Source organism: Aulonocara stuartgranti (genome assembly GCF_965226115.1).
Source record: "Aulonocara stuartgranti genome assembly, chromosome: 4".
In the NCBI taxonomy this organism is placed as follows: domain Eukaryota; kingdom Metazoa; phylum Chordata; class Actinopteri; order Cichliformes; family Cichlidae; genus Aulonocara; species Aulonocara stuartgranti.
In genome coordinates this window covers 36,968,565-36,994,693 of record NC_138942.1, presented here as the reverse complement: position 1 = coordinate 36,994,693, position 26,129 = coordinate 36,968,565, and the positions used below count along the sequence as shown (strand labels likewise).

Sequence of the window (26,129 nt, the reverse complement as noted above, 5' to 3'; positions counted from 1 at the left end):
TCAGTGATCGTGTGTTCAGACTCATAATGATTACTCTCAGAAATCCTGATCTTTGTATTTACTGTGTGTTGGATCAATAACTGAGATTCATGGTATCACACAGCTGTGCTGCTGCTGATGTCAGCACATCTGGAACAATACGAGGTATCTGCTACCAGACTGAGCAGGACGTGAGACCTGTGGACTGTTTAAAGCTGTCCCTCCACAGCTCACTCAGACCTGATCCACACCTCAGTGATATTCTCTGACTTCCTCACACTCAAAAAAATCAACTAGGGCATGTGTTTGATTAACAAAGTAGTAATATGTTTACATCACATGAAGAAATCATTTTTATGCTCATTAAATGATTCATTCTTTTTTGTTGAATATAAATCAAAGAAAACTTTGATGAGTTAAATTCGTTCATGGCAATCCAATGAGAATGAGGTCCATCAAACCAACAGCTCTGATAGCGTCATGTATTGCGCATGCTCCACGCCCACCGGATGCGGAAAGGTCCGTTGAGAAGTTAACGAGCGCACGTGGAGTTACTTCTTTGGCATACCTGATAGTGAGGTAAGTAATATTTCTTGATATATTTATTTAGGTTAGTGGAGTGAGAGATAAATACTATTACCGTATTTTCACGACCATAAGGCGCACTTAAAAGCCTTAGATTTTCTTCAAATAGTGCGGCGCGCCCTATAGCGCGGTGCGCCCTATAGCGCGGTGCGCCCTGTGTGTTGTAAGGAGAACGTAGTAGAGAACACCATGAGAACGTTAAAGGGTGAAGTGTGGGCGTTGATCGTATATACCGGGACAATCGCACATACCTGTATAAAAGAACAGGTATGTGCATTATGTGGAACATCGTTGTTTTAACAACCCTGAAAATGGCAAAGAGACACGCTTACGAAGCACAGTTTAAACTGAAGGCCATCAGCTACGCGGAGGAACATGGAAATCGAGCAGCGGCGAGAGAATTTAAGATTAACGAATCGATGGTTCGCAAATGGAGGAAGCTAGAAAACAAGCTCCGGCAGGTCAAGAAAACGCAGCTGAGTTTCCGCGGACATAAGGCGAGGTGGCTCGAGTTGGAGGAAAGACTCGAGCGGTGGATCATCGAGCAAAGAGCGAGCTGGAGAAGCGTTTCGACGGTCACCATTCGGCTAAAAGCAGTTTCACTTTCACTTTTTATGAAACTGTGCCATTTTTCCATCCGGATCAGGACTACGGTAGCGCAGCAACTTCCAGCGGATTATAAGGAAAAGCTGGCCATCTTCCGCTCCTACTGCAGCAAACACATCGGCGACAAAAACATCCAGCCCAGCCACATCACAAACATGGACGAGGTCCCGCTCACTTTTGACATCCCGGTGAGTCACACTGTGGAGAAGAAGGGGACCAGCACGGTAGCGATACGCACAACGGGGTATGAAAAGTCTTCTTTTACTGTTGTGCTTGGCTGCCATGCTAATGGACAGAAACTGCCGCCTATGGTGATTTTTAAGAGAAAGACTTTGCCTAAAGAGAAGTTTCCAGCAGGAATCATCATTAAGGCAAATGAAAAGGGCTGGATGGATGAGGAAATGATGAAAGAGTGGCTGAGGGAGGTGTATGTAAGGAGACCAGGTGGTTTTTTCAAATGCAAATGAACTGTGAGCTTGCTATCATTCCCGGAGGCCTGACAAAGGAACTCCAACCGCTGGACATCGGTGTGAACCGGCCGTTCAAAGTAAGGCTGCGAGTGGCGTGGGAGCGATGGATGACCGCAGTTTCACTAAGAGTGGAAGGCAGCGCCGGGCGAGTTACGCCACAATTTGCCAATGGATTGTAGATGCTTGGGCTAACATGTCTGCTGGCACTGTTGTTCGAGCTTTCGCAAAAGCCGGCATCGTTTCCGAGGAGCCGCACGGCACGGAAAGTGACTCTGACAGTGAAGAAAGTGAACCTGGCATGTTTGATGGAGATTTAGCGCAGCTGTTCAATTCAGACACAGAGGATGAGGACTTCCATGGGTTTGATTGATGATAAAAGTGTGAGTACCAAACTTTGTTTTGCTCCTGCTTTATTTTTAAATACGCACACTTGTATGCTTGTGTGTTGTTGATGATGACGATTACCGGTAATAAAAATGTGAGTAAGGTACCGAACTCAGGTTTGCTCCCGCTTTATTTTTAAATACGCATACGGTACTTGTATGCGCCCTATGATCCAGTGCGCCTTATGTGTGTGTTAAATACAGTAATGGCACACATAACTGAGACTGCGCCTTTTAGCACAGTGCGCCTTATGGTCGTGAAAATACGGTAGTTAAAAATTTTTACCTGTGTAGTGTGGAGATTTAGAGGAGTTTTATATATAGCAGGGAGGTTGTAGACCCATTTTTCAAATGTAAGTCGGTGAATTTAATGTTTTTTTAAAAACTTAACCGGAGTCGCTAATTGTTGCAACAGAGCAAAAACTGATGAGGTTATTTTGGTAAGTTCTTTTTTTTTTTGTTTCTGTCGACTTTGAATGAGGTGTGTTTCATGGTTATCTGCGTTGGTAGGACTGTTTTTCTTCTCTGGAGTTAGCTAACTTTGAAGAGCGGGAAAGCCGCGTAGAGCCGTTACGTCTTCGCATATAGCTCCATGAATGAAGGGTTACTTTCTGCTTAACCGGAGTTGGTGATTGTTGGTAGTAGTGGTAAGACTGACCGACATGGTTTGGGTGATTTTATGAGTGTTTTATGATGCTCTATCTAAAATTCCTGTTTTTGTCAGTGGAGTTTAGTCGCGGGCAACCGCATTAACTGGATTGATGAAAGGTTTAATTCAACTAAACCAGCGTTTAGGGGAGTTAATAACAAGGAGTAAGATAAAATCTGTCACAATAATTGCATGTGCATTTTCTTTTTTTGTAATATATTCACTTAGTTTTCGAATTCAGAATGATTTAGGTGGATAATTGTTCGGGTTATAGTTTCTCTGGTGCTCTGCATTAAGGCTGACTAACGGTGCGTTCACACCGAACGCGATAGACGCCCCTAGCTGATCGCGTGCACATTTGCACCTCAAAGCGCGCCCAGCATGAACTGGTCGAGCTTTATATGCAATTTTCACGCGTATGAAGAAGAGATCTGGGAGGAAGTAGTGCCAGACGGTATGTTATTAAAATGGCAGCTGTCAATCTAGCGTTTGAAGAAAGAGTCTCCCTTCTCTATTTGCTGTGGAGAGCAGAGCAGTGCCTAAAGGACGTCCTCACCGTACCTGGGTCCATCAGGTCTTCCACAAGCGTGAGCAGTTTGGTGAGTTTCACCACTTGCTCCAGAAGCTCCGTCTGGATGACGGCCGCTTTCAGCTGTACCACCTTCTGTCCCTTGCCGAGTTTGAGGAGCTGCTGTCCCGCAGATTTTACCAACTGGAGCGGTAGACGTGATAAGCGCGAATGCACAAAATGCACCACACAAACTTTAGCGCGTATTTTACTTCGCGCTTCAAAGGCGTCAGTCGTGTGAAGTAGGCAGAAAAGCGTTTTCTCAATGCAAATCTGCTTCCGAAGTTTAGCTGGACCTCCAGTCACGCTTCATCGTGCTCCTCCATTGACTTTACATGTAAACCTGAAGCTCTGGTCGCGTCTATCGCGTTCGGTGTGTACGCACCGTAACAGTCTTCACATTTCACAGTATGTAGATATTAACACAAATTTGTCAGAGTAATAACTTTGTTTTAATTAATTTCTCTCCCCAGAAATACATGACAAACTAAAGCCACATTCCCATGCTCTGAGATTCTTATGCACCTCCTCAACAATACATGGTAAGTTCATGTTTGCCTTATTATTATTATGTTATTTATTTATTTTTTTTGGATGATGCAGAAGTTTAATCTCCTTGACGTTTTCTAATGCATATTTCATTTTTTATCAGTGACGTGTATGTGGCAGTGCAAGCATTGTGTTACCAGAGAGAGCAGCAGGTACAAATTACTTCAACATTATAAACTACATCATCATTACGGAATAGGTCAACATTATCTGTGCATATATGTTAATTGTCCGTGTACATTTAAGACTTGGAGTGGACTGAACACTCATGTCTATAAAGCTCATTCATCTCAGTTTACACAGACAGCTTCAAGTTCAGTAACTTTTAAATGTGAGTTATGTGACTGCAGTGACGTCTTCTCTGAGAGAGATTTTTTTGTCCATATTGGAACACATCTGCGAAGTAACGAGACAGTTAGTTGTGTGTTTCTTGGTTGCCCTTTCAAGACAAATATTTACAATACATTTTATACACACAAGAGGAAGCATCATCCACACACACTTAAAGATTTTAAAGACAGGGTAGTTACACGTGTGGACCCAGTTCAAGTGATAGAGTCCTCTGATAACGTAAGGGCTAGCTGTTCTGAAGATGTATCCTATGGTGAATTTGAAAGTGAGTCAGTGACAGAATGTGATAATAGTGCTGTTGAAAATCAGCCCGAACTAATTGAACGGAAATTAGCAGTAATATTGTTGAAATTGGAACACATATTTCATGTTCCAGCAAAAGGATTAGATGAGTTCTTAGAGGAGTTAGTTTTTCTGTTGAGTTCAGCTAGTGTACCTCTGACAAAGCGTACAATTAGAGAAATTTTTAAGAGCCTTAACCTCCATATTAGTCAGGCTGTTATTGAAGAGCTTGCAAATTCTGTATGTGTTTCTAACCCTGTGGCTAAAATATTGGGAAAGTGTGGCCCTCTTGCCACTCCTTATAAAAGAAAACTATACTACATACAAAATTTTAGGGTTGTAGAGCCTGTTGAGTATTTTTTATCGATAGACCAAAGGAAGTCATTTCAGTACAAACGCTATATAAGAACCAGTCTATTTACCATGTGGCCTTTTGGACTCTTCCAAACTAAGTATTCCTTTTTCAAACTGCTGCCTAAAAGCTAAATATTGTCATTATGGATTCCCTTTTTTCTTAGGATGACACAATACATGCAAGACGAGCATGCATCCTGAAGTCCTTGTGTGTCTACCTGAATGAAGACCATGAGAAACTTGTGAAGGAATATACGGTCAGTTACATTCACAAGTTGTTCTGTGTTATGTAATTTGCTCCAGGAGTTATGGGTAATTTCGATATATGAAATGGTAAAATGTGACACCACATGTGAATAAAAGATATTGCAATTGGTCCTTGTTTTGTTTCATGTCAAATTTCTGAGGTGTGAAACCAGAGACATAGAATTTAGTAAATATATCAGCATATTCACGCTGATTGCTCAATTCCTTTATTTTTTTCATATCTAGACTCAAACAAATGTATTATTGTATTTTACGTCACAGAACACTGAGGCCAACACTGAAGCCATGGAACAAACTGTGATGGGAGTGTATGTCATACATCAGGAGGGTGCGGAGCCTGGAGATGACCCAGAGAACATCGGTGTCCTGATTGAAGGCGTGGAGGTTCTCACTGGTTTGAGGAGCATTGCAATTGCTTGTGCTCTGTTATTTGGACTGATATACTGTCTGAACCTAAGCTACCCACCGGAGCTCAAATGCACTTTTGAAGTCTTGCAAAAGATTATCATGAAGCTGGATGGACAGAGGTTGTCATCCAAGGCACAGTTTCTAAAAAACAAGCTAATGGGGTGAATGAGCTTGAAACAGACTCAGGCAAGCCAGATATTTTTTTTTCAAGGTTTTTGCAATGCAAATATGTGTTTACTGTTTTAAAGTTTAAAATTGTAAGTTATAAAATGTTCATATAAACTATGTGGTTTGCTCTGCGGCTATTATACAAAGATTGTTTGTTCATAACTTAAAGTCTTATACAGTTTAAGTGTAAACACTGATTTTTGCCAGATGGCAATTGTTACAAAGGCAAATGCACACTGGTTTTCACAAATTGTTTGAGTGGAGCAGTTATACTCAAAATTGAATGTTTTCTCCACACGTTAAATAGCATAAAGTCACTATTAATGGATACAGCCTGATTAAATGGAGGACTAATGTATGCAAGCAACATAGTAATGTTGAATGTTATGTCTGAGCTTTAAATTGTGTTAAAATTCATATTGTTGTTTGCAATGCATATTTTACTACATTTTACGAAAGTTGCTTTGGGGATAATATTTTTTGTCTGCAAACTATTCAACAGACTTATTTCATTTTTATTATTAGGGTTATTTTATTGTATTTTTTCTTTCAGTCAGCATGTCTTGATCTGGAAGTTCTGTGGTCTTAGTATGAGATGGTTAAAGGGGAGAAAGCTAGGCTGAACTGGGATCCTGCCAACTGTTTTAAGAATGTTCAAGCAAAATAAAAGAGATGGTTTTGCAAGTTATCATTTATGTATGTTTCATTAATTTAATTAAAAGTAATGTTTACATAAGCAATACAAACACTAACTGAAACATGATTGGTGTAAGTACTACAGACATAAATTACATTTGTTCATTCAACAAGATTAACATTAGTGTAACAAACAAATATTTTACTAGTTCATGTAACAAGACTGACTTTTGATGTGCCAAAGTGTTTAAACAATATAACATGAATTTAAATTAATTAGACTAACTTGGTACAAACATGTTAACTGAATAAAAATCAAATTAACTGAATGTTAATGTTTAAATTATGTTACACTTACAAACATATTTAGTGTTGAAACAACACAATCAAGATGGATTGATATAACATGATTTGTTTAGATGGAATATAGGTGGCAAGATGAAATTAAGTTCATCCAATGAATTATTTTTTTGAGTGCAGTAGAGACAGAAACCATTCAGATCTGGGACCATCAGCTGACTGATGATGTCACACAGACTGTGTTTTTCAGGAACAGTGATTCTGATGTGAGCCTGCTAGCTGACAGCAGACCTGATGAAAGCACATGTTCACATCTGTGAGGACAGACTGGACTCTTTGACTGCACCTTGGTTCTCCTCAGAGGTCTGTACAGGAGCATGTCCACCCCCACTGAAGATCTCAGTCACTGTGAAACATAGAAAGCTGCTTGTGTGGCCTCTGCCTCACATGTAGATACAGCTACAGGTTTCTCTGTCAGTCAGACTGAAACAGTGTCCTGATGCTGCATCATTCAGCTCTGTGCCCCAGTCAGCATCACTGGGAGCTACCAGTGTTTCTGCCCTTTTCCTGTAACACTACACCCAGCACAGGCTCAGCTGGTATCCAGTGTTGGACTTTGGCTTCAGCTGCTGTCATAGATCCTCTAACATAGATCAGCTCTGCTACATGTTGTTAGATAAGTGCAGCTGCTGTCATGTCCTGATGTTTCTCTGGCTCAGCAGCTTCTCCATCAGAGGTTCACATGGAGCTGATCCAGTATCTCCAGTAACTGTGTTCTGTGCCTCACTGGTTCATCCTTCTGTCTGTGTGACGTCAGTCAGATGTTGAAGTTAAACTCTGTAATCTTCACTGTGTCACAGAGTTCAGTGAGTCCCGTTATTCACAGTATCAATCAGATCATCAGAGAACAGCTGATCAGCAATCAGTGGTGCCAACAGCGCCTCCTGTGGTGAGAGGATGCAATAATGCAATGTAGCATTTTTCCACTCAACACTTGCAGTCATGGAAACTGTCTGTTGGATCTGTGTGACGTTGCTTTCTTGGTTAGAGTTCCTCACAAATGTCCAGATGATTCTTCTAATGAGGCGTCGACCATGTTTGCAGCTCTTTGGAAGAAAACGTCGCCCTTTGCCATCCTTACTTTTCTTTGACTTCTTCAAATGCAGCTGAACTCCAGCTGGTATTTTCTTGGACTTTGCAGCTGTTTCTGGTCATCAGTTCATTCCTGCAAACCTCTGAAGCTGAACAACAATGATGCTGCATTGCTGGCTGATCCCAAAAGGTTGATTCTGTTCATCTGGACGTTTTCAGAAACGTTTGCTCACTGATCAGGTGACTTCTTCAGTCTCAGCTGACTGCAGCTTTACAAGCTTACAAACAGCACATTTGCACAATGACTGAAAGCAGCAGCACCTGATATATATGATACTAATATAATACATATACATATATAATCCATACTAATGATGAAGGAACTGAGCTCACAGTCCATTGTTCATTCAGTGAACTACTCAGTTTATTTTGGGCCTCAGAAATGCTCACTCTGTTTGTACATCACTGTCAGCAATAGACTCATTCTGCTGTGTGGACAGGAACACATGTGACATCACTTCCTGTTTGTTTGTGACTGAAGAGGAAGAAGTTTACAAGGAATCATTTAGAAGAGTTTCAAACATCAACTGATTGAATCCATGAATCTGAAAACGTGTTTGTGAGTGAAAGAGACAGACATGTACAGACTGAACTATCTGTTCAACAGTCAGAGTGTTTCTGTAACAGGAGACACTCTTTACACTCCACTCAGCACAGGGACACTGAGGCACCAGGATAGACTCTAAACCCAGGATAAAGAGTTTGAGTGAATGTGGTGTTGAAGGTGTGGAGGTGGATCAGAGTGTCAGAGGAGACTCTGTAGAAGGACAGAGTGCCAGCAGGACAGTCCACATACACTGCTGCTCTGTTAGAGACAGAGGAGGAGGAGGAGGAGGAGGAGGAGATGGATGTTTGTATATTATTGTGCCAGACATAACCAGGACCATCATCAGAGCAGACCAGACTCCAGGACTGATCATTGTTTCCAAACAAACAGTCATAGCTGACTCCTTTCCTTCCGATGCTTCTGTAACTCACTGATATACAAACCTCTCCTCTCCACTCGACCTCCCAGTAACAGCGACCAGTCAGACCATTTCTACACAGCAGCTGTTCCCAAACATCAAATCTGTCTGGATGATCAGGATATGACTGAACCTCCTCCACATGTGTCACCTTCCTGTTGTTGTCAGACAGTTGGAGCTCTGTGTGCACTGTGTTTGTGTCGATTGTGAGTTGACAGGAATCTGATGGAGAGAACAAACACAATCCAGCTGCAGTTATTGATCCATCATCTGTTCATTGATTGACACTTTGATGATGACTCCTGACATGATGAAGATGGTTGAATGTGTGCTGCTTTGTTTTCATGAATCCCATTAAAAACACACTTACACTTCCTCAGACCTGGTCTCAACCATCGGACTCCAGCAGGCTCCACCCTGAAAGGAGGAGGGGGGTCAGAGCAGCACAGTCAGCATGCACACATGGACATTACATGGCTCTCACACACACACTGTTACACACTGAGCTCAAAGCTCGGCTCCACTGTTTTATTCAAAGAAATCTACATTTATTTATCAGCACATTTAAAAACAGCTTGAGCCAAAGTGCTGCACAGAGTAGAGAGAAAATAGGAAACATACACAGTAATGACTATAAAGACTGGTCAGGATTGAAAGCTACAGAGTACAAATGTGTTTCCAACCGGCTTTTAAAAATGTCCAGTGTTGGTGACGACCTGATGTGAAGGGCGACTGTTCCAGAGTTTGGCTGCAGCCATCGATAAAGCTCACCTCTGTTTTTACGTCTAGTTCTGGTCAGAAGCTGCTTATCTGCAGACCTGAGGGCTCCACTTGGATTCTTTTGTTAAAGAGAGATAAGATGGAGCCAATCCATTCACAGATTTAAAGACAACCAGATCTGGAAGTGGATTCTACCACGTACTGGTAACCAGTGGAAAAAGCTGGTGATGGGTCGTCTAGCACAGACCCACCGCTGGAACCAGACAATTGATGAGGGAGAGAACTGTGACAGCGCCGTTCCTTCACTTGACCTCAGTCGCTCTCGTCTGCTCCCTCGTAACACTGCTCTTTATTGAGCTTACATGAATATGCACAAGTTCATTATGACGTCTTACACAGGTATGAACAAAGAGTACCAGTCTGTGCATAGTGTGTGTGTGTGTGTGTGTGTGTGTGCGTGTCTCTGTGTGCGTGTCTCTGTGTGTGTGTCTCTGTGTGTGTGTGTGTGTGTGCGTGTCTGTGTGTGTGTGTGTGTGTCTGTGTGTGTGTCTGTGTGTGTCTGTGTGTGTGTGTGTGCGTGTCTGTGTGTGTGTGTGTGTCTGTGTCTGTGTGTGTGTATCTGTGTCTGTGTGTGTCTGTGTGTGTGTGTCTGTCTGTCTGTGTGTGTCTGTCTGTGTCTGTGTGTGTGTGTCTGTGTGTGTGTGTGTGTCTGTGTGTGTGTCTGTGTGTGTCTGTGTGTGTGTGTCTGTGTGCGTGTCTGTGTCTGTGTGTGTGTGTCTGTGTGTGTGTGTGTGTGTCTGTGTGTGTGTGTGTGTGTGTGTGTTCCAGATGTGACCCTGTGACCCCAAAGCTGGTGCTAAGAGTCCAGCGGTCCCCCTAACAAAGGGCTCTTATACTTAACCAGACACAGAGTAGGTGTCCTCCTACACCAGGGGTCTCAAACTCGCGGCCCGCGGGCCAATTGCGGCCTGCCGGACGATAGTTTTTGGCCCCACCTTAATATGAAAATGTAATGTTAGTTTGATAATGTATGACACTTTACAGTGTTGTGGGCGGAGCTGAATTAACCCACCAATCAGGGTGGGATATGGATCTCAGGGGACACCAGCCGGGCTTGATGCAAGCAGGGAAACATTTCTCAATGAGTCAAAGTTCCAGCAGCGTTGCCCTGGAGTGTTTCTTTCTTTCCTGTGCCTGGCTGGCTTCCTCCTTTCTATTGGGCAAACGCCGACATTCGCCCCAGCGCGCTGCGTTCACAACACTTCAAAAAAAGTTGTTTTTTAAGTTGCTGCCCAGCGGGACATTATACGTATATAGATTTATACACACGTCAGTGGGATTTAAAGTTATTTTTCCACAGAGAGAGATCTCATATTAACTCTCACAGTGATGCGTAGGCGGCGGATAAAAGAAAAGTCATGAACTCAATGCAGCCCAATTTAGTCTGCAGTCACATAGCGACACCTGTTCATCGGCAACAACAGTCCCCGGTAACCCGGACTAATTATAGGGTCGCACCGTAATTTGTGGCTCCATGTTTTTATTTGCATCACTGCGTTTGCATTGCAGCAAACATGAACATTACATATATTTCAATATAATGTAAAAGCAGTCAAAACAACTAACATCAGAAACAGCTGATGTTATTTGTTATATGTCACGGTGTCATTTCCGCTTCTTTCTCCTGTAACAACAGCCCGGCGCCGTGAGCAGTCGCCTTTTTTGCGCTCGCTATCCCTGCACTTTCTACCATCTGCAAACGCCACGGTGTTCGTGTCGTCATGAAAGACATGAACATCGAGCGTAAAAACAAAGGAGACTGCTACCGGCTTTTTATCTGCCGATCGCCGTGCTACGGTTGCAAGAAAAAGAAGCAGAAATGACGTTCTCTACGCGTTGAGACGTTCCCCGTCCGTCGGCTAAACGCTTGATTGAAACTTCAATGCGACAGTGACACCAAGTAGAATTATAAATGTCACATAGCCCCAAACATGTCTTTTTCAAAGCCTGCGGTGAAGAGAAAGGTTGGTGATGAGCACCGACAATTTCAGGAAAAGTGGGAAATGCAATATTTCTTTGTTGAGCACAGGGGCACCCCGACCTGTCTTATTTGCACAGAGAAAGTTGCGCTGCACAAGGAATACAATTTGAAACGTCATTACACAACTAGACATGCTGAGCTGGATGCAGAATACCAGGGAGACGAGAGAGCGAACCGGGTTGCCAGTCTTAAAACAGATCTACTGAGGCAGCAAGATTTCTCCAAGAAAGCAACCAAAGAGAATAATGCAGCAGTCGGAGCCACGTGGTTAGTGAGATGATTGCTAAAGCAGGGAAGCCATTCACAGAAGGTGCATTTGTCTAAAAGTGCATGTTGCAGGCTGCAAATATAGTCTGTCCGGGAAAGAAAGGTCAGTTTAGCAACATCAGCCTTTCTGCCAACACCGCAGCAGATCGCATTTCTGACCTGTCAAGTGACATTTATGACCAACTGTGTGAGAAAGCCAAATGTTTCAGTGTATACTCAGTCGCTCTTGATGAGACCACAGACATCACCGACACTGCCCAGCTCCCAATGTATGTCCGTGGTGTTGATGACAGTTTTGAAGTGATGGAGGAGCTGCTCACAGTAATTCCAATGCATGGCCAGACCACCGCTCAGCAGATATTTACAAGCTGTGTGATGCCATTGAGAATGTTGGTTTGCCATGGAAGAGGTTTGTTGGAATAACAACAGATGGAGCGCCATCAATGACAGGGAGGAAACATGGACTGGTGGCACAAAACAAACTGGAAGAGGAAGGCGTGGAGGAGGCCATTGCTCTGCACTGCATCATCCATCAGCAGGTCCTTTGCAGCAAATGCCTGAAGTTTGACAATGTGATGTCTATTGTTGTGAAATGCATCAACCAAATCAGATCCAGGGGCTTAAAGCACCGAAGGTTCTGTGCTTTTCTAGAGGAAATGGAGTCAGAATATGGGGATGTGCTCGACTTCACTGAGGTACGTTGGCTCAGCAGGGGAAATGTATTAAAGAGACTTTTTGAGTTGAGAGCAGAAGTGAAGCCTTCATGGAGAAGGATGGAGTTAGTGTTCCTGTGCTAACTGATCCCAAATGGCTCATGGACTCAGCTTTTCTTGTTGATATGACACATGAGCTTAATGTACTGAACAAGACGTTACAAGGCCAGGGGCAACTTGTCAGTGCTGCCTATGACAACGTGAGAGCATTCTCCACAAAACTGGCGCTCTGGAAAGCTCAGCTCTCTCAGACAAACCTTTGCCATTTCCCAGCATGCAAGGCTCTCGTGGATGCAGGCACACCATTCAGTGCTGACGAGTATGTTGATGTCATTTTGAGGCTACAGGAGGAATTTGATCACAGATTTGCTGACTTCAAGACACACAGAGCCACCTTTCACATTTTTACGGACCCCTTCTCCTTTGATGTGCAAGATGTCCCTGTACTGTCAGATGTACTGTCCCTGAAAATATTCCTGCATGTGTGATTGTTCATGTCTCATCTGCATGAAACAAACAGGAAGTGAGTGAAGGACACAGGAAATGTTTCCAGCTCTTCCTCCTCTATCAGACATTCTTCATACCTGAGAGTGTCCAGTCTCCAGCCTGGATCCTTCAGTCCAGCCGACAGAAGCTTCATTCCTGAGACACCAGGATGATTGTAGCTCAGGTCCAGCTCTCTCAGATGGGAGGGGTTGGAGCTCAGAGCTGAGGCCAGAGAAGTACAGCCTTCCTCTGTGATCAGACAGCCTGACAGACTGCAGACACACAAAACAACAATCAATCTGTCAACAACCGTTTTCTCTTTGTCACAATAACATCTATCCATTTACATCCATTCAATGTAACTTTATTTAAAAGTGACAATACCCAACGGACAACAACAGTCATCTGAAGCTGTTTAACAGTGTAAGGTGACCGCCTCCAATATTAGAGAGAAAGCCCCAAACATCAGACAATTGTGGAGATACAGAAATTCTTTTATTGCTGCCATATAATCTGCATCATTATAACTGCATTAATAATGTTCTTTACAGCATTATTCCATCTAATAATATTTCTCACAGTATTGATATTGCATTAAAGTTGTCTATTGAACATGTTCATTTGAGGATCCTTCCATTATGTTAACTTTTATTACAAGTACGGTCAGAAGTATTTCATACACATTGCATATTTGTGCTTATTTTGAGTTGATGTTCGGTTCATTAAGGGTCTTAAGCTTCACTGGCGTGACTGTCCAGGTGATACATGCTGAGGGAAACTAGAACATAGAAGGATAACTGCAATGCATGCTTACAATACATATACAGTGGGGCAAAAAAGTATTTAGTCAGCCACCGATTGTGCAAGTTTCCCCACCTAAAATGATGACAGAGTTCAGTAATTTGCACCAGAGGTACACTTCAACTGTGAGAGACAGAATGTGAAAAAAAATCCATGAATTCACATGGTAGAAGAGCAGGAGCAGGAGCACCAGCCCCCATCATGTACACTTTCTACAGAGGCACCATCGAGAGCATCCTGTCGAGCTGCATCACTGTGTGGTTTGGAGCCTGCAATGCGTCCTGTCATAGAACCCTCCAACGCATAGTGAGAGCTGCAGAGAGGATCATTGGTGTCTCTCTCCCCTCCCTCCAGGACATTTACAGCACCCGTCTCACTAAAAAAGCCCTTTGCATAGCGGCTGATCCCACGCACCCAATGCAAAGCTTCTTCAAGCTGCTGCCGTCGGGGAGGAGACTGCGGAGTCTCCAGGCCAGGACCAGCAGGCTGAAGGACAGCTTCATCCATCAGGCTGTCAGGAAGCTAAACTCCCTCCCGATTCTGCCCCCTCTCCCCTCTCTCCTCCACGGTCTCACTGAACTCTGTCACACACACACACACACACACACACTCTCTGACTCACTCACTGGCCTGCACCAGTTACCAGTCACTTTGTGGAGCATTGGACTGCCATTACCTCATAAGACTTTGTTGTTACACTTTCTCTTACCGTACACTACTAAATCTCCATTTGCACTATTTGCCTATTTGCACTACTCTGCCTGGTTTACACTCAATGTCACTTACCCATTATATTGTATATTATATAGCTTTCTTGTTATATGTAAAATTGTATTTATTTAAATTTTTACTTTTTAATTATTTTACTTGCATTTTTAATCACTTTTATATTTAAATATATTTAAATGTTCATTTGCTATTTATCTAGGGATTGAGAGTAACGCAATTTCTATTCTCTGTATGTCCTGTACATGTGGCAGAATCGACAAATAAAGTTGACTTTGACTTTTGACTTTGATGAGACGCTCCACAGTGACATTTCCACACTTTGGAGCTTCTGAAGTGCAGATGTTTGGAAACGCTGCTCCAACGTGTGGTTCAAACACTCAGATCACGTGACCTCAGCTGCCACAGGTGGCATACCTGCTGCTTCCATGTTAGCATGTTAGCTCCAACAGGTGGTCAGTGTGAGAGCAGAAGATGATATCAGTGACATCCAAACAAGGAAGGAAGAGACTGTTGAAGGCAGCGAGCAGTGACTGCTGTGAACAGTGTCCTCACACTATTTTCTCCCTGTGTCAACATACATGAGGCTGCTTCAGCTGCAACACACCACAAACACCTTTATACAACTAAATATACTGAGAGCACACTGCTGTGGTTGCTGTGGTAACATCCATATATCCAGCTGTTTGGGGCCGAGTCTGCTTCCTCATCCTTGGTTCAACCCTCAAAGTCTGATGTGTTTTTTTTGTGATTTGGTTTTATTTGTTGTTCTATACACTGTGAAACAAAGCTAGAAGCCCCTGTGGTTCAGTGGGGGACTCAAACCCAGGACCCAACCTGCTCCAACAACAGTCAGAAGGATTTTATTAAGTCTCATTTTCTGTTCATTAGGAAAACATCAATAATGAAGAGCACATGTTTATAGAGGCACATTCAGACCAATGACAACAGTCCATTCACACTGACCTCCAACTTTTTAAATGTGAGTAAACACATCATGGTTCTGGTGCTGACGTGGTATCAGGGACAGGTGATGATTTTGAACTCAGTCTGAGGTTTGATTACATTGAACCTGCACTGCTTTATCCTGTTTATGACACATTTATACCCAAAGTCTCAGCTGGATAACAAAGAACGAGGAGAAACACATTTGTTGAGAGAATTGTTAACAAATGTGGTGAGAGTGTTGTAATAGTTACAGACAGAACTATGATTTATTTATTTAAATGCATTCCAGGACGTTTTTTACTCACGCTATGTCTCTTCCACGATGTTATTTTTCTCTCCTACAACGTACGTTACAATTACATTAGCATGACCATTTATCCAAATTAGGCGATGACATCATTTAGCGACTTCCAGCGACTTTTAGGACAGCCAATAGCGATTTTCCTTACTGAGGAATTGGCAACACCAGGAGCAGTGGGTGGATGGCAGCATCATCATGAAGGATCAGTGTGAGAACACATCATCATCCACAAAGAAAACCAGTCTGAGTGTCTGACGCTCTTGTTAGAGAGACGCAGTCGCAGCTTGTGGGTGCAGTTAGCTGGTTTGCTAGTTAGCTGCTCTGCTAGTTAGCTGGGAGCTAACTCACTCGAACATTTGATGCTAAACTGTCTAAACTGTGTGAGCAGCATTCATTGCTGCTCTGTGTTACTCTCCAGCCTCTCTTTCACTTAGTCCTCTCAGTTTTTTCCTCCTTACAAACTAGAAAACCTTCTTTTTCAGCTTCTCCTCCACACCCGAGCTGTGGCTAAGGTGCTACCAGCACGCAGGCTCGGTGTGTACAAATTCATGGGCTGCGTCCTCCTGAGGACACATTTGTAGACAGATTACGTCACAGCGACGCACCGAAGGCTGTCCAAATTCCTCTGAATGCAGCCGACAAATGCGTCCTCCTTTTCCCCGAATTTGAAAAATGGGTCGGGTGTGTCCTTCGTGGCCCACCATATCCCAGAATTCATAGTGCGGCCCAGCCAAACTCCAGCTTCCAGTAATGGCGACCGCTACTAAGTTTTAAAATTACTCTTATTAATCTTCCTGGGTCACAAAATAAACTTTTAACATATTTTCAGGGGAGAATGTGGGTGTGTAAACTTCAAATATCCGCTCGGTTTATCAAGATATCGCATATTTGCAAAAGTGCAAAAGTGCTTCGACGTTTTCAGCGACGTCTGTTACCCAGCTAGTCGAGAGCTCGAGGGTCACTGAAGCCGCAGAGAACGGCACAACTCCTGGCACATCATTTTCAGATCACCGCGGACTTTCACTGCTCAGGTTAAAAGTAATATTAGTAACATATGACTGAATCTATATCTCACTTAAAGCTTTCTGTAAATGAAAGAATCAGTGAAAATGAGGCACTTCAGCTGATTTTAAACAAAAACTCTGAACATAACCTGGTCCAGACCAGGTTATTGGTTCAGCATCAGTAACCACGGTGATGTAGCCAGGTAGAAACAGAGCTAGACAGACAAACATTTATGCTCACAATCACACATCTCCAGTTAACCCAGCATGCATGTTTTTGGACTGTGGGAGGAAGCAGAGAACCTGAAGACAACCCACACAGGCCACACTATCACTCTTATTTACAGAATTATAATCTAATTAGATGATAAAGTAATAAATTATTTGGTATTTTAATGAAAATACATTTTAAGCAATAGTTTATAAGTCAACAATTATAGTTAAATAAAGTGACAAATCAAACAGTCAATAAAACCTTCTACAGCTGAAATTAATGTAGACAATGTTGGGGTAAAAATCAGAGACGATAACTACCAAAATAAAACAGGAAGTGAATAACATTCAAGCTCACTTTAAGCGCAACAGTCAAACTCTGTTTTGTATTAATCTATTGTTTTGAATTTTTGTTTACATTTTATGTTTAAGTGAGGCAATGAGTCATATCACTATGACCAAATACACAGGGAGTGCAGAATTATTAGGCAAGTTGTATTTTTGAGGAATAATGTTATTATTGAACAACAACCATGTTCTCAATGAACCCAAAAAACTCATTAATATCAAAGCTGAATGTTTTTGGAAGTAGTTTTTAGTTTGTTTTTAGTTTTAGCTATTTTAGGGGGATATCTGTGTGTGCAGGTGACTATTACTGTGCATAATTATTAGGCAACTTAACAAAAAACAAATATATACCCATTTCAATTATTTATTTTTACCAGTGAAACCAATATAACATCTCCACATTCACAAATATACATTTCTGACATTCAAAAACAAAAACAAATCAGCGACCAATATAGCCACCTTTCTTTGCAAGGACACTCAAAAGCCTGCCATCCATGGATTCTGTCAGTGTTTTGATCTGTTCACCATCAACATTGCGTGCAGCAGCAACCACAGCCTCCCAGACACTGTTCAGAGAGGTGGACTGTTTTCCCTCCTTGTAAATCTCACATTTGATGATGGACCACAGGTTCTCAATGGGGTTCAGATCAGGTGAACAAGGAGGCCATGTCATTAGTTTTTCTTCTTTTATACCCTTTCTTGCCAGCCACGCTGTGGAGTACTTGGACGCGTGTGATGGAGCATTGTCCTGCATGAAAATCATGTTTTTCTTGAAGGATGCAGACTTCTTCCTGTACCACTGCTTGAAGAAGGTGTCTTCCAGAAACTGGCAGTAGGACTGGGAGTTGAGCTTGACTCCATCCTCAACCCGAAAAGGCCCCACAAGCTCATCTTTGATGATACCAGCCCAAACCAGTACTCCACCTCCACCTTGCTGGCGTCTGAGTCGGACTGGAGCTCTCTGCCCTTTACCAATCCAGCCACGGGCCCATCCATCTGGCCCATCAAGACTCACTCTCATTTCATCAGTCCATAAAACCTTAGAAAAACCAGTCTTGAGATATTTTCTTGGCCCAGTCTTGACGTTTCAGCTTGTGTGTCTTGTTCAGTGGTGGTCGTCTTTCAGCCTTTCTTACCTTGGCCATGTGGCAAGTGGCATCTTGGCAGCTGCACGCTTGACTTTTCTCAGTTCATGGGCAGTTATTTTGTGCCTTGGTTTTTCCACACACTTCTTGCGACCCTGTTGACTATTTTGAATGAAACGCTTGATTGTTCGATGATCACGCTTCAGAAGCTTTGCAATTTTGAGACTGCTGCATCCCTCTGCAAGATATCTCACTATTTTTGACTTTTCTGAGCCCGTCAAGTCCTTCTTTTGACCCATTTTGCCAAAGGAAAGGACGTTGCCTAATAATTATGCACACCTGATATAGGGTGTTGATGTCATTAGACCACACCCCTTCTCATTACAGAGATGCACATCACCTAATATGCTTAATTGGTAGTAGGCTTTCGAGCCTATACAGCTTGGAGTAAGACAACATGCATGAAGAGGATGATGTGGACAAAATACTCATTTGCCTAATAATTCTGCACTCCCTGTATATTTCATCTTTTCAGTCAGAAATAATCAATTGATCATATTTTTATTACTAAATGTTTCTGAAAATCAAATTCTGATATCTGAACAAAGAGCTCTGTAAAAACCTTCAGCATACAGGAATCGAACTAGAAGGTTTGGTGGATGAAGCACTGCTAAAATAAAGATTTTGGACTCAGGAGCAGATGGGACATTTCATTGCAAATGAAAGACAGAAAGTGAACAAATATCACTAAAAACCCCAGACACTAATTTCTACATTAAGACTTTTTTAAAAATCAATTTCCTGTTTATGCAGTAATAGAAATCAGGTTTAACGTGATCATCATTGGAAAATTTTAAATCCTGACCTGAGAGTTTCCATTTTACAGTGTGGACTCTTCACTCCAGCAGACAGAAGCTTCACTCCTGAATCCTGCAGGTCAGAGTTACTCAGGTCCAGCTGTCTCAGACTAGAGGACTGGGAGCTGAGAGCTGAGGACAGAGCTTCACAGCCTCTGTCTGAGAGGTCAGGGACAAACAGCCTAAAAAACAAAATAAAAACACAATTTGAAAAACTGTAATTTGATAACAAACTGTTATCAAATGACAAGTTAAATGAACTCTCTGACCAGTTACAGAGACTCAGTCTGGGGGAACAGAAAATATTTTAAAAGTCCACGTAGTAAAGAGATTAGAAATGTGGCAGATGATTATAACTTTAGACCAAAAAGGTCCCTCTCGCTCATATATTTGTTAAAACAAGAATAAACACTTATCTTGATTTGCTTTGAATTTTTATTGACTTCTTATGCTGATTCATAAAGAATATGACTTCATCTGACCTGAGAGACTGAAAAACAATCAAGCATGCATGACTGAATCTGCCAGCAGCTGCAGATCCTTGGAGCTGTACTGGTGATGCTGATTGTAACATATAGAAGTGAACTCCTCTTCAGCTGAGCAATAAGACCAGAGGAGGAATGAGGGAGTTGATCACCTATGGCTCCATCACAGTCTTTGAACGTCTTCAGTCAGTACAGAATGATGCTGCGAGGCTTTTAACCAGCACATGAAACAGACTGGACATTACTCCAGTTTAATCTCTTCACACTGGTAACCAGTTCATTTTAGGCTTTATTTAAAGTTTTAGTCCTTACTTTAAGTCCCAGTCTATATTTCTGACTTTCTACAATCCTACAGCTCTTCTCACATCTGAGATCTTCCAGTTAAAGGCTGTTACTGGTCCCACTAGCTCATTTATTCAGACTCTAGTATTCAGAGTGGCCTTTAACTAGTTTTAGGCTGTATGATGTTCAGTGTTTGCTGTTTAATGTTTGTATCTTCTGTGTTTTTATTGCCTGTTTCTGTTGTAAAGCACTTTGTGGTTTTTCACCTGTGAAAGCTGCTGTATAAATAAAGTTTACTTACAGGATGATTCTGGATATGACTTTGATTAAAGCTGAAGTCCATATATGTCTAAGACACTGACATTTACTGCTGCTATCAAACATTAACTATAATATACTGTATTTAGTGCTGATGACCATTCAAATAAATATGTTTAAGTTTTTAAGGGTCCATCACACATTACACTGTTTATGTTATAGATAAAAGCCTGATCACATGTTTACTTACAGAGCTTTGTTGGAGGCTTTGACCACTGGCAGCAGCCTCAGAAGAGCCTCCTCTGAAGCAGAGTATTTCTTGAGGTCAAACACATCCAGATCTTCTTCTGATGACAGTAAGATGAAGACCAGAGCTGACCACTGAGCAGGAGACAGATAATCTGTGGAGAGACTTCCTGATCTCAGGGACTGTTGGATCTCCTCCACTAGAGAACGATCATCCAGTTCATTCAGACAGTGGATCAGATTGATGCTTTTCTCTGCAGACAGATTCTCACTGAGCTTCTCCTTGATGTACTGGACTGTTTCCTGATTGGTCTGTGAGTTACTTCCTGTCTGTGTCAGCAGACCTCGTAGGAGAGTCTGATTGGTCTGCAGTGAAAGACCCAGGAGGAAGCGGAGGAACAAGTCCAGGTGTCCATTTGGACTCTGTAAGGCCTTGTTCACAGCACTCTGGTGGAGAGATTGAAGTTTTAGTTTGTTAAATAATTTAGATTTCTTGGAGGTTGTTTGTTGTTGTTCCAGCAGATTGAGTCCAGAGTTGATGAAGGTCAGATGGACATGAAGAGCAGCCAGAAACTCCTGAACACTCAGATGGATGAAGCAGAACACCTTGTTCTGGTACAGTCCGCTCTCCTCTTTAAAGATCTGTGTGAACACTCCTGAGTACACTGAGGCTGCTCTGATATCGATGCCACACTCTGTCAGGTCTGATTCATAGAAGATCAGGTTTCCTTTCTGCAGCTGATCAAAAGCCAGTTTTCCCAGAGACTCCATCATCTTCCTGCTCTCTGGACTCCAGTGTGGATCTGTCTCAGCTCCTCCATCATACTTGACCTTCTTCACTTTGGCCTGAACCACCAGGAAGTGGATGTACATCTCAGTCAGGGTCTTGGGCAGCTGTCCTCCCTCTCTGGTTTCCAGCACATCCTCCAGAACTGTAGCAGTGATCCAGCAGAAGACTGGGATGTGGCACATGATGTGGAGGCTTCGTGATGTCTTGATGTGGGAGATGATCCTGCTGGCCTGCTCCTCATCTCTGAATCTCTTCCTGAAGTACTCCTCCTTCTGTGGGTCAGTGAACCCTCTGACCTCTGTCACCATGCCAACACAGTCAGGAGGGATCTGATTGGCTGCTGCAGGTCGTGTGGTTATCCAGAGGCGAGCAGAGGGAAGCAGTTTCCCCCTGATGAGGTTTATCAGCAGCACATCCACTGAGGTGGACTTTCTAGGGTCAGTTAGGATTGTAGTTTTGTGGAAGTCCAGAGGAAGTCGACACTCATCCAGACCATCAAAGATGAACACAACCTGGAAGTCTTCAAAGCTGCAGATTCCTGCTTCTTTGGTTTCAGTAAAGAAGTGATGAACAAGTCCCACCAAGCTGAACTTTTCCTCTTTCAGCACATTCAGCTCTCTGAAAGTGAATGGAAATATGAACTGGATGTCCTGGTTGGCTTTGTCTTCAGCCCAGTCCAGGCTGTATTTCTGTGTTAAGACTGTTTTCCCAATGCCAGCCACTCCCTTTGTCAGCACTGTTCTGATTGGTTCATCTCTTCCAGGTGAGGCTTTAAAGATGTCTTCTTGTCTGATGGTTGTTTCTGGTCTGTTTGGTTTCCTGGATGCTGTTTCAATCTGTCTGACCTCATGTTCATCATTGACCTCTGCAGTCCCTCCCTCTGTGATGTAGAGCTCTGTGTAGATCTGATTCAGGAGGGTTGGGTTTCCTGCTTTAGCGATGCCCTCAAACACACACTGGAACTTCTTCTTCAGGGTGGATTTAAGGTTACGATGACAAACAGCAGCTGGAAGTTCTGAATAATAATAATAAAAATACAACTTTAACAATCATATTTTACAAAATGCTGATGACAATTTCTGACCCACTGAGAAATGACTGAACACACTGGTGCCACAAGTCTCTCATTTATCCAGCAGCTTAAATCTTTAGATAAATCCTCTTACTGCTCTGCAGACGGTCAGCCAGCTCCTCCTGCTTCATTCTCCTCAGGAAGTCCACTGTGATCTTCACAAATGCCTCTCTGCTGTTTCTCCTCTGCTCATCATCCTCCCTCTGAAACTCCAAGCACTGGGGCTTATTTGGATTCAGAGCCTTCTGGATCTTCTTCAGCTCGCTCTTCACAAACGTGATGATGTTGTCCTCCAGCAGCTGGAACAGAATACTTTATGAATGACCCACCACTCTGAACTTTAGTCCACACAACATCCACTTCTTTACCATCAAGGGGCATATCATCCGCGAACTCTTTACCAATTATAGGTTTGACTTTATCTGATTAACTGAGACTTTGTCCACAACTCCATGATCCCAAAACGTTGATTCTGTTCATATGAATGCAGCGATTTCAGTGGGAGAAACATTTCACTGGTGTTCAGAGCTGAACTACCAACAGGTTGATGATCAAAGCCAGAAACTTGGAGATGTTTCAGGTGACTGAGTTGATCATACAGACAACTGGTCTTAAAGGTTCACTCTGTTTACACATACAGATCAGTATTTAAGGTTTGACTCTCATCATCCACTGGGGCACAAACTGGGCGTCATCAGGACGCTACAACACAGAACAAACACCATCCCCACAGACACAGCAGCCAGCGAAGCAGAAGAACTTCACATCAAGAAGGTCCTGAGTAAATGTGAACGCTGGTTTGAGGGCGGAGTCAAGGAGGCCATTTATGTGAAAAGGAAAGACCATCTCTGAATGGAGGAGGGGCCTAAGGGTACATTTGTCACCATCTTACATGCTGTGATTGCAGCCATTCCCCAGCTCTCTGTGAACTGGACTCATGACCATTGATCAACAACCATTGATCAATGGTCCTGACAATATGCGTACCAATGATCAATGAACTGACCTCCCAGCCCATTGTTCCTTCAGTGGGCTGGTTTCAGTCATACAAATGTCCTGTTTATGAGATTGAAACCTGCAGTCAGCTGAGACTGAAGAAGTCACCTGATGCTGATGAAACGTTTCTCCCACTGAAAACATCCAGATGAACAGAATCAAGCTTTTTGGGATTTACGTACCTGGATGATTGAGCATCAAGACACAACTCTGTGACTTTTCTCAGATGAATCAATCCTCTCCTCCAGCTTTGTTTACATCTACCAGCCCTGTGGCGCTGCCCAGGGAAATAATCTATGTGAGAGGTGGAAAGTCATACAGGTGTCTGCTCCTGCCTTCAGTTATTTTATCTACTGTGTGTCAACTGGCTGAACCTCCTCCAACTGTCTACTGTCTCCCTAAACTCAACAATGACTTAGTGATCTATCCATTCTCTGACCAAAGACATCCTGCTGCAGGAGGTTAACATAGCAGCCAATGATGATCCCACTCACTGTGAACAACACATTTGGACCTGATTTGCTGCTCTGGTTTACACGTGAACTTCCACTGCTGCTGTCACCAACTTGAGAGGCTCTACAGAAAAACTGGACTTGTCCATAAAAATCATAAACTACATTACAAGGACAGCATTGCTCAATCAACTCTAATTACTACTGACATGTTATCTCTTCTAACTAAGGTACAGACACTCAAACTTGCTGCTTTCAGTGAGAAGTCAAATGTCTGAATATGAGCTGGAAGCTGCTGAGAGTCCTCCTCCTTCCCGTGGGGTTTACTTTCTCTACTACTTTCAATATAAACACGCCCCTTTCATGCACCTGCAGAGGGCCACCAGCAGATGGAGCTGTCTTAAACAAATCCACTTGGATAGTTAGCTGTAGATGATTTTCTCAGTATGATTGTAGGACTTTGAGTTATTCTTCAGATTTATTTCAACTCTTATATTGTGCACAAGTGTTGAGCGACCCATAATTTCTCTGTACTTTTCATAAGAGCAGCCAGACTTTCAGCTAGTTTTTCTTTGCTCTGCAGATTTTATGAAGGTGTGTCAAAGTTGTTCTTTGGACATTAGCTGCTTATTAAATCATTTTCAGTCCTCGTACAGAAACATTCTTCAAGCTAAATCCAAGTGTGTTAGACCAGAGTTAACCTGATAGATATGTGTGGGTGTGTAACTCTTAGAAGCTGATTGGCTGCTTTTTATGGGGGCTGGGTCTTTGGAAAGTGTTTTAGTAACACACCCTGAACTGCACACTTTAACAAACAACATGAGATTTTAACAGTAATGTAAAACTCATGTGATTCACTGTTATTAAGCACAAACACATCTATGGCCCTGTTTCCATTAGTAGCTGCTCAGATCGACTCACCACAGGTCGCCACGACTGGACTGGATCCACTGGTTTCCATTACAGTTGAGGACCACCTAATGTGGTCGTCTCAATACAGCCGAGTGTCGACTAACATCATTAGTAAGTGCTAATGCTGCTAATTTCCATCATATTTGTCATTTATTGCTCAAAGTTATTGAAGAAACAGTTATTCAGCTTCATTCCCACTGATCTCGACTACAAACTGTTTCACTTTGGTTTTTGTTTAAAGCCTCGATGTTTAAAACGTTTCCCTGTGATCACATTTGCACCGTCTGATTTCAAAGTTTGTTTCTTTTGGTCATTTAGTCCACAGAGTCCTTGGTGTTCTGAAAGGGACCTATAAATAAATGCATTATTATTAATATTAATAATAAAGTAGTTGTTGTACATGTACAGACCATAAATATGGAGTCCAGCTGTGTTTGATGCTGCTGGGCAGACTGACCACTGGGAACCTCTGAGCTCTGCTGCTCCACTCTGTGGAGGAACCATGAAGGATTAGATCAACACAGGATAACGATCCAGGAGTTTCTGCTCAAATAACTTCATCTGAATCAAGTCTGTCAAGTTTTAAACTCTCAGATTGTGAACATATCAGTAATTTTCAGTCTGTTTTCATGGACGTCCTTTCAGTGGTGATGTCAGGGATGATTTTGAAGAAGCTCATCAAACTGAACCATCAGCAGATCACTGCTCCAAAACCAGAACATGATCCGAGTCTCCCTCCACCACCAGAACACCAGCTTTACTAACGTGGTAGATCAGTGTAGTACAGATCAATAACTGATGAGTCATTTGATCAAAATCACTGAGTGCTTCACGTCTGACCCTCTGATGCTTCTGTAGACATTTTGCATATTTAATGAATGTCTGACAGTTTTACATTCATTCTATGAACACAGTGGAAATGTTGTGTTATAGTCTCCATGTTGTTTCCAGCATCATAAATTCTTAAGTTCAGAAAATTTGATTCTTTCTTCACAGCTGAAAAACAACAACATTTATTCTCTATTGAAATCTGCATCGTCCACTCCAAAGGTCACAATCTGAAGGTAACATCTGGATTTCTTCCCTGTGATTAACTCTGAGCATCAGTATGGTGGGATTTATCCACTACATCCACACCACTGTGGTTCAGTGTTGTCCTGATGGAGTAACAGCAGCCAGTATGATCCAGGCTTTAGCTGCTGGGTCTCTGTGTGACCTCTCAGACTGTTTAACAGATCAGACACAAAGAGAATCAGAGCAGCTCTGTTCTTTAAAGACAAACATGAACCCACTCAGGTCACACTTTCCCCACAGATATGAGCATCACTGTCCTCAAACAGCAAATGACCAAGTCGAACATTTGGATCTTTTCTCTTTCATTGTTTTCTTTTTAATGAATCTTTGTAACAATCTGAGGATGTTTCAGGTCATATTTATCCAGGAAACACAAA

General features: G+C 42.5%; 3 protein-coding genes across 3 annotated transcripts in view; 1 reads left to right on the top strand and 2 right to left on the bottom strand.

The window, feature by feature from the left end:
- The window catches only part of LOC309704942 (protein NLRC3-like), a 101,332-nt gene that overhangs the window by 72,782 nt on the left and 2,421 nt on the right, over window positions 1-26,129 (bottom strand). The window contains exons 5-9 of the mRNA XM_082530461.1: window positions 25,089-25,167; window positions 22,413-22,617; window positions 20,461-22,261; window positions 19,194-19,367; window positions 12,998-13,171 (exon numbers count right to left, since the gene is read on the bottom strand). Coding sequence (XP_082386587.1) covers window positions 12,998-13,171; window positions 19,194-19,367; window positions 20,461-22,261; window positions 22,413-22,617; window positions 25,089-25,167 — 2,433 coding nt within the window. The remainder of the gene's footprint in view (window positions 1-12,997; window positions 13,172-19,193; window positions 19,368-20,460; window positions 22,262-22,412; window positions 22,618-25,088; window positions 25,168-26,129) is intronic.
- LOC309705000 (uncharacterized protein) lies at window positions 3,737-6,423 on the top strand. The gene is made up of 4 exons (XM_082530593.1): window positions 3,737-3,782; window positions 3,893-3,941; window positions 4,941-5,033; window positions 5,305-6,423. The coding sequence occupies exons 1-4, from the start codon at window positions 3,760-3,762 to the stop codon at window positions 5,614-5,616; spliced, it is 477 nt and encodes a 158-aa protein (XP_082386719.1). The 5' UTR covers window positions 3,737-3,759; the 3' UTR covers window positions 5,617-6,423.
- LOC309705010 (stonustoxin subunit beta-like) lies at window positions 7,889-9,115 on the bottom strand (the record flags this gene model as incomplete). Its single annotated transcript, XM_082530604.1, has 2 exons — window positions 7,889-8,894; window positions 9,043-9,115. Coding segments are annotated over 2 exons (612 nt in total), but the record flags the coding sequence as incomplete, so codon positions are not given.

What these genes read in the sequence shown, in the direction of transcription:
- LOC309705000 (XM_082530593.1), top strand. Translation starts at nt 3,760, where the DNA reads ATGCACCTCCTCAACAATACATG. An exon ending in GTTACCAGAGAGAGCAGCAG is followed by an intron (nt 3,942 to 4,940) that starts GTACAAATTACT and finishes CTTTTTTCTTAG; the next exon opens with GATGACACAATACATGCAAG. An exon ending in AACTTGTGAAGGAATATACG is followed by an intron (nt 5,034 to 5,304) that starts GTCAGTTACATT and finishes TTTACGTCACAG; the next exon opens with AACACTGAGGCCAACACTGA.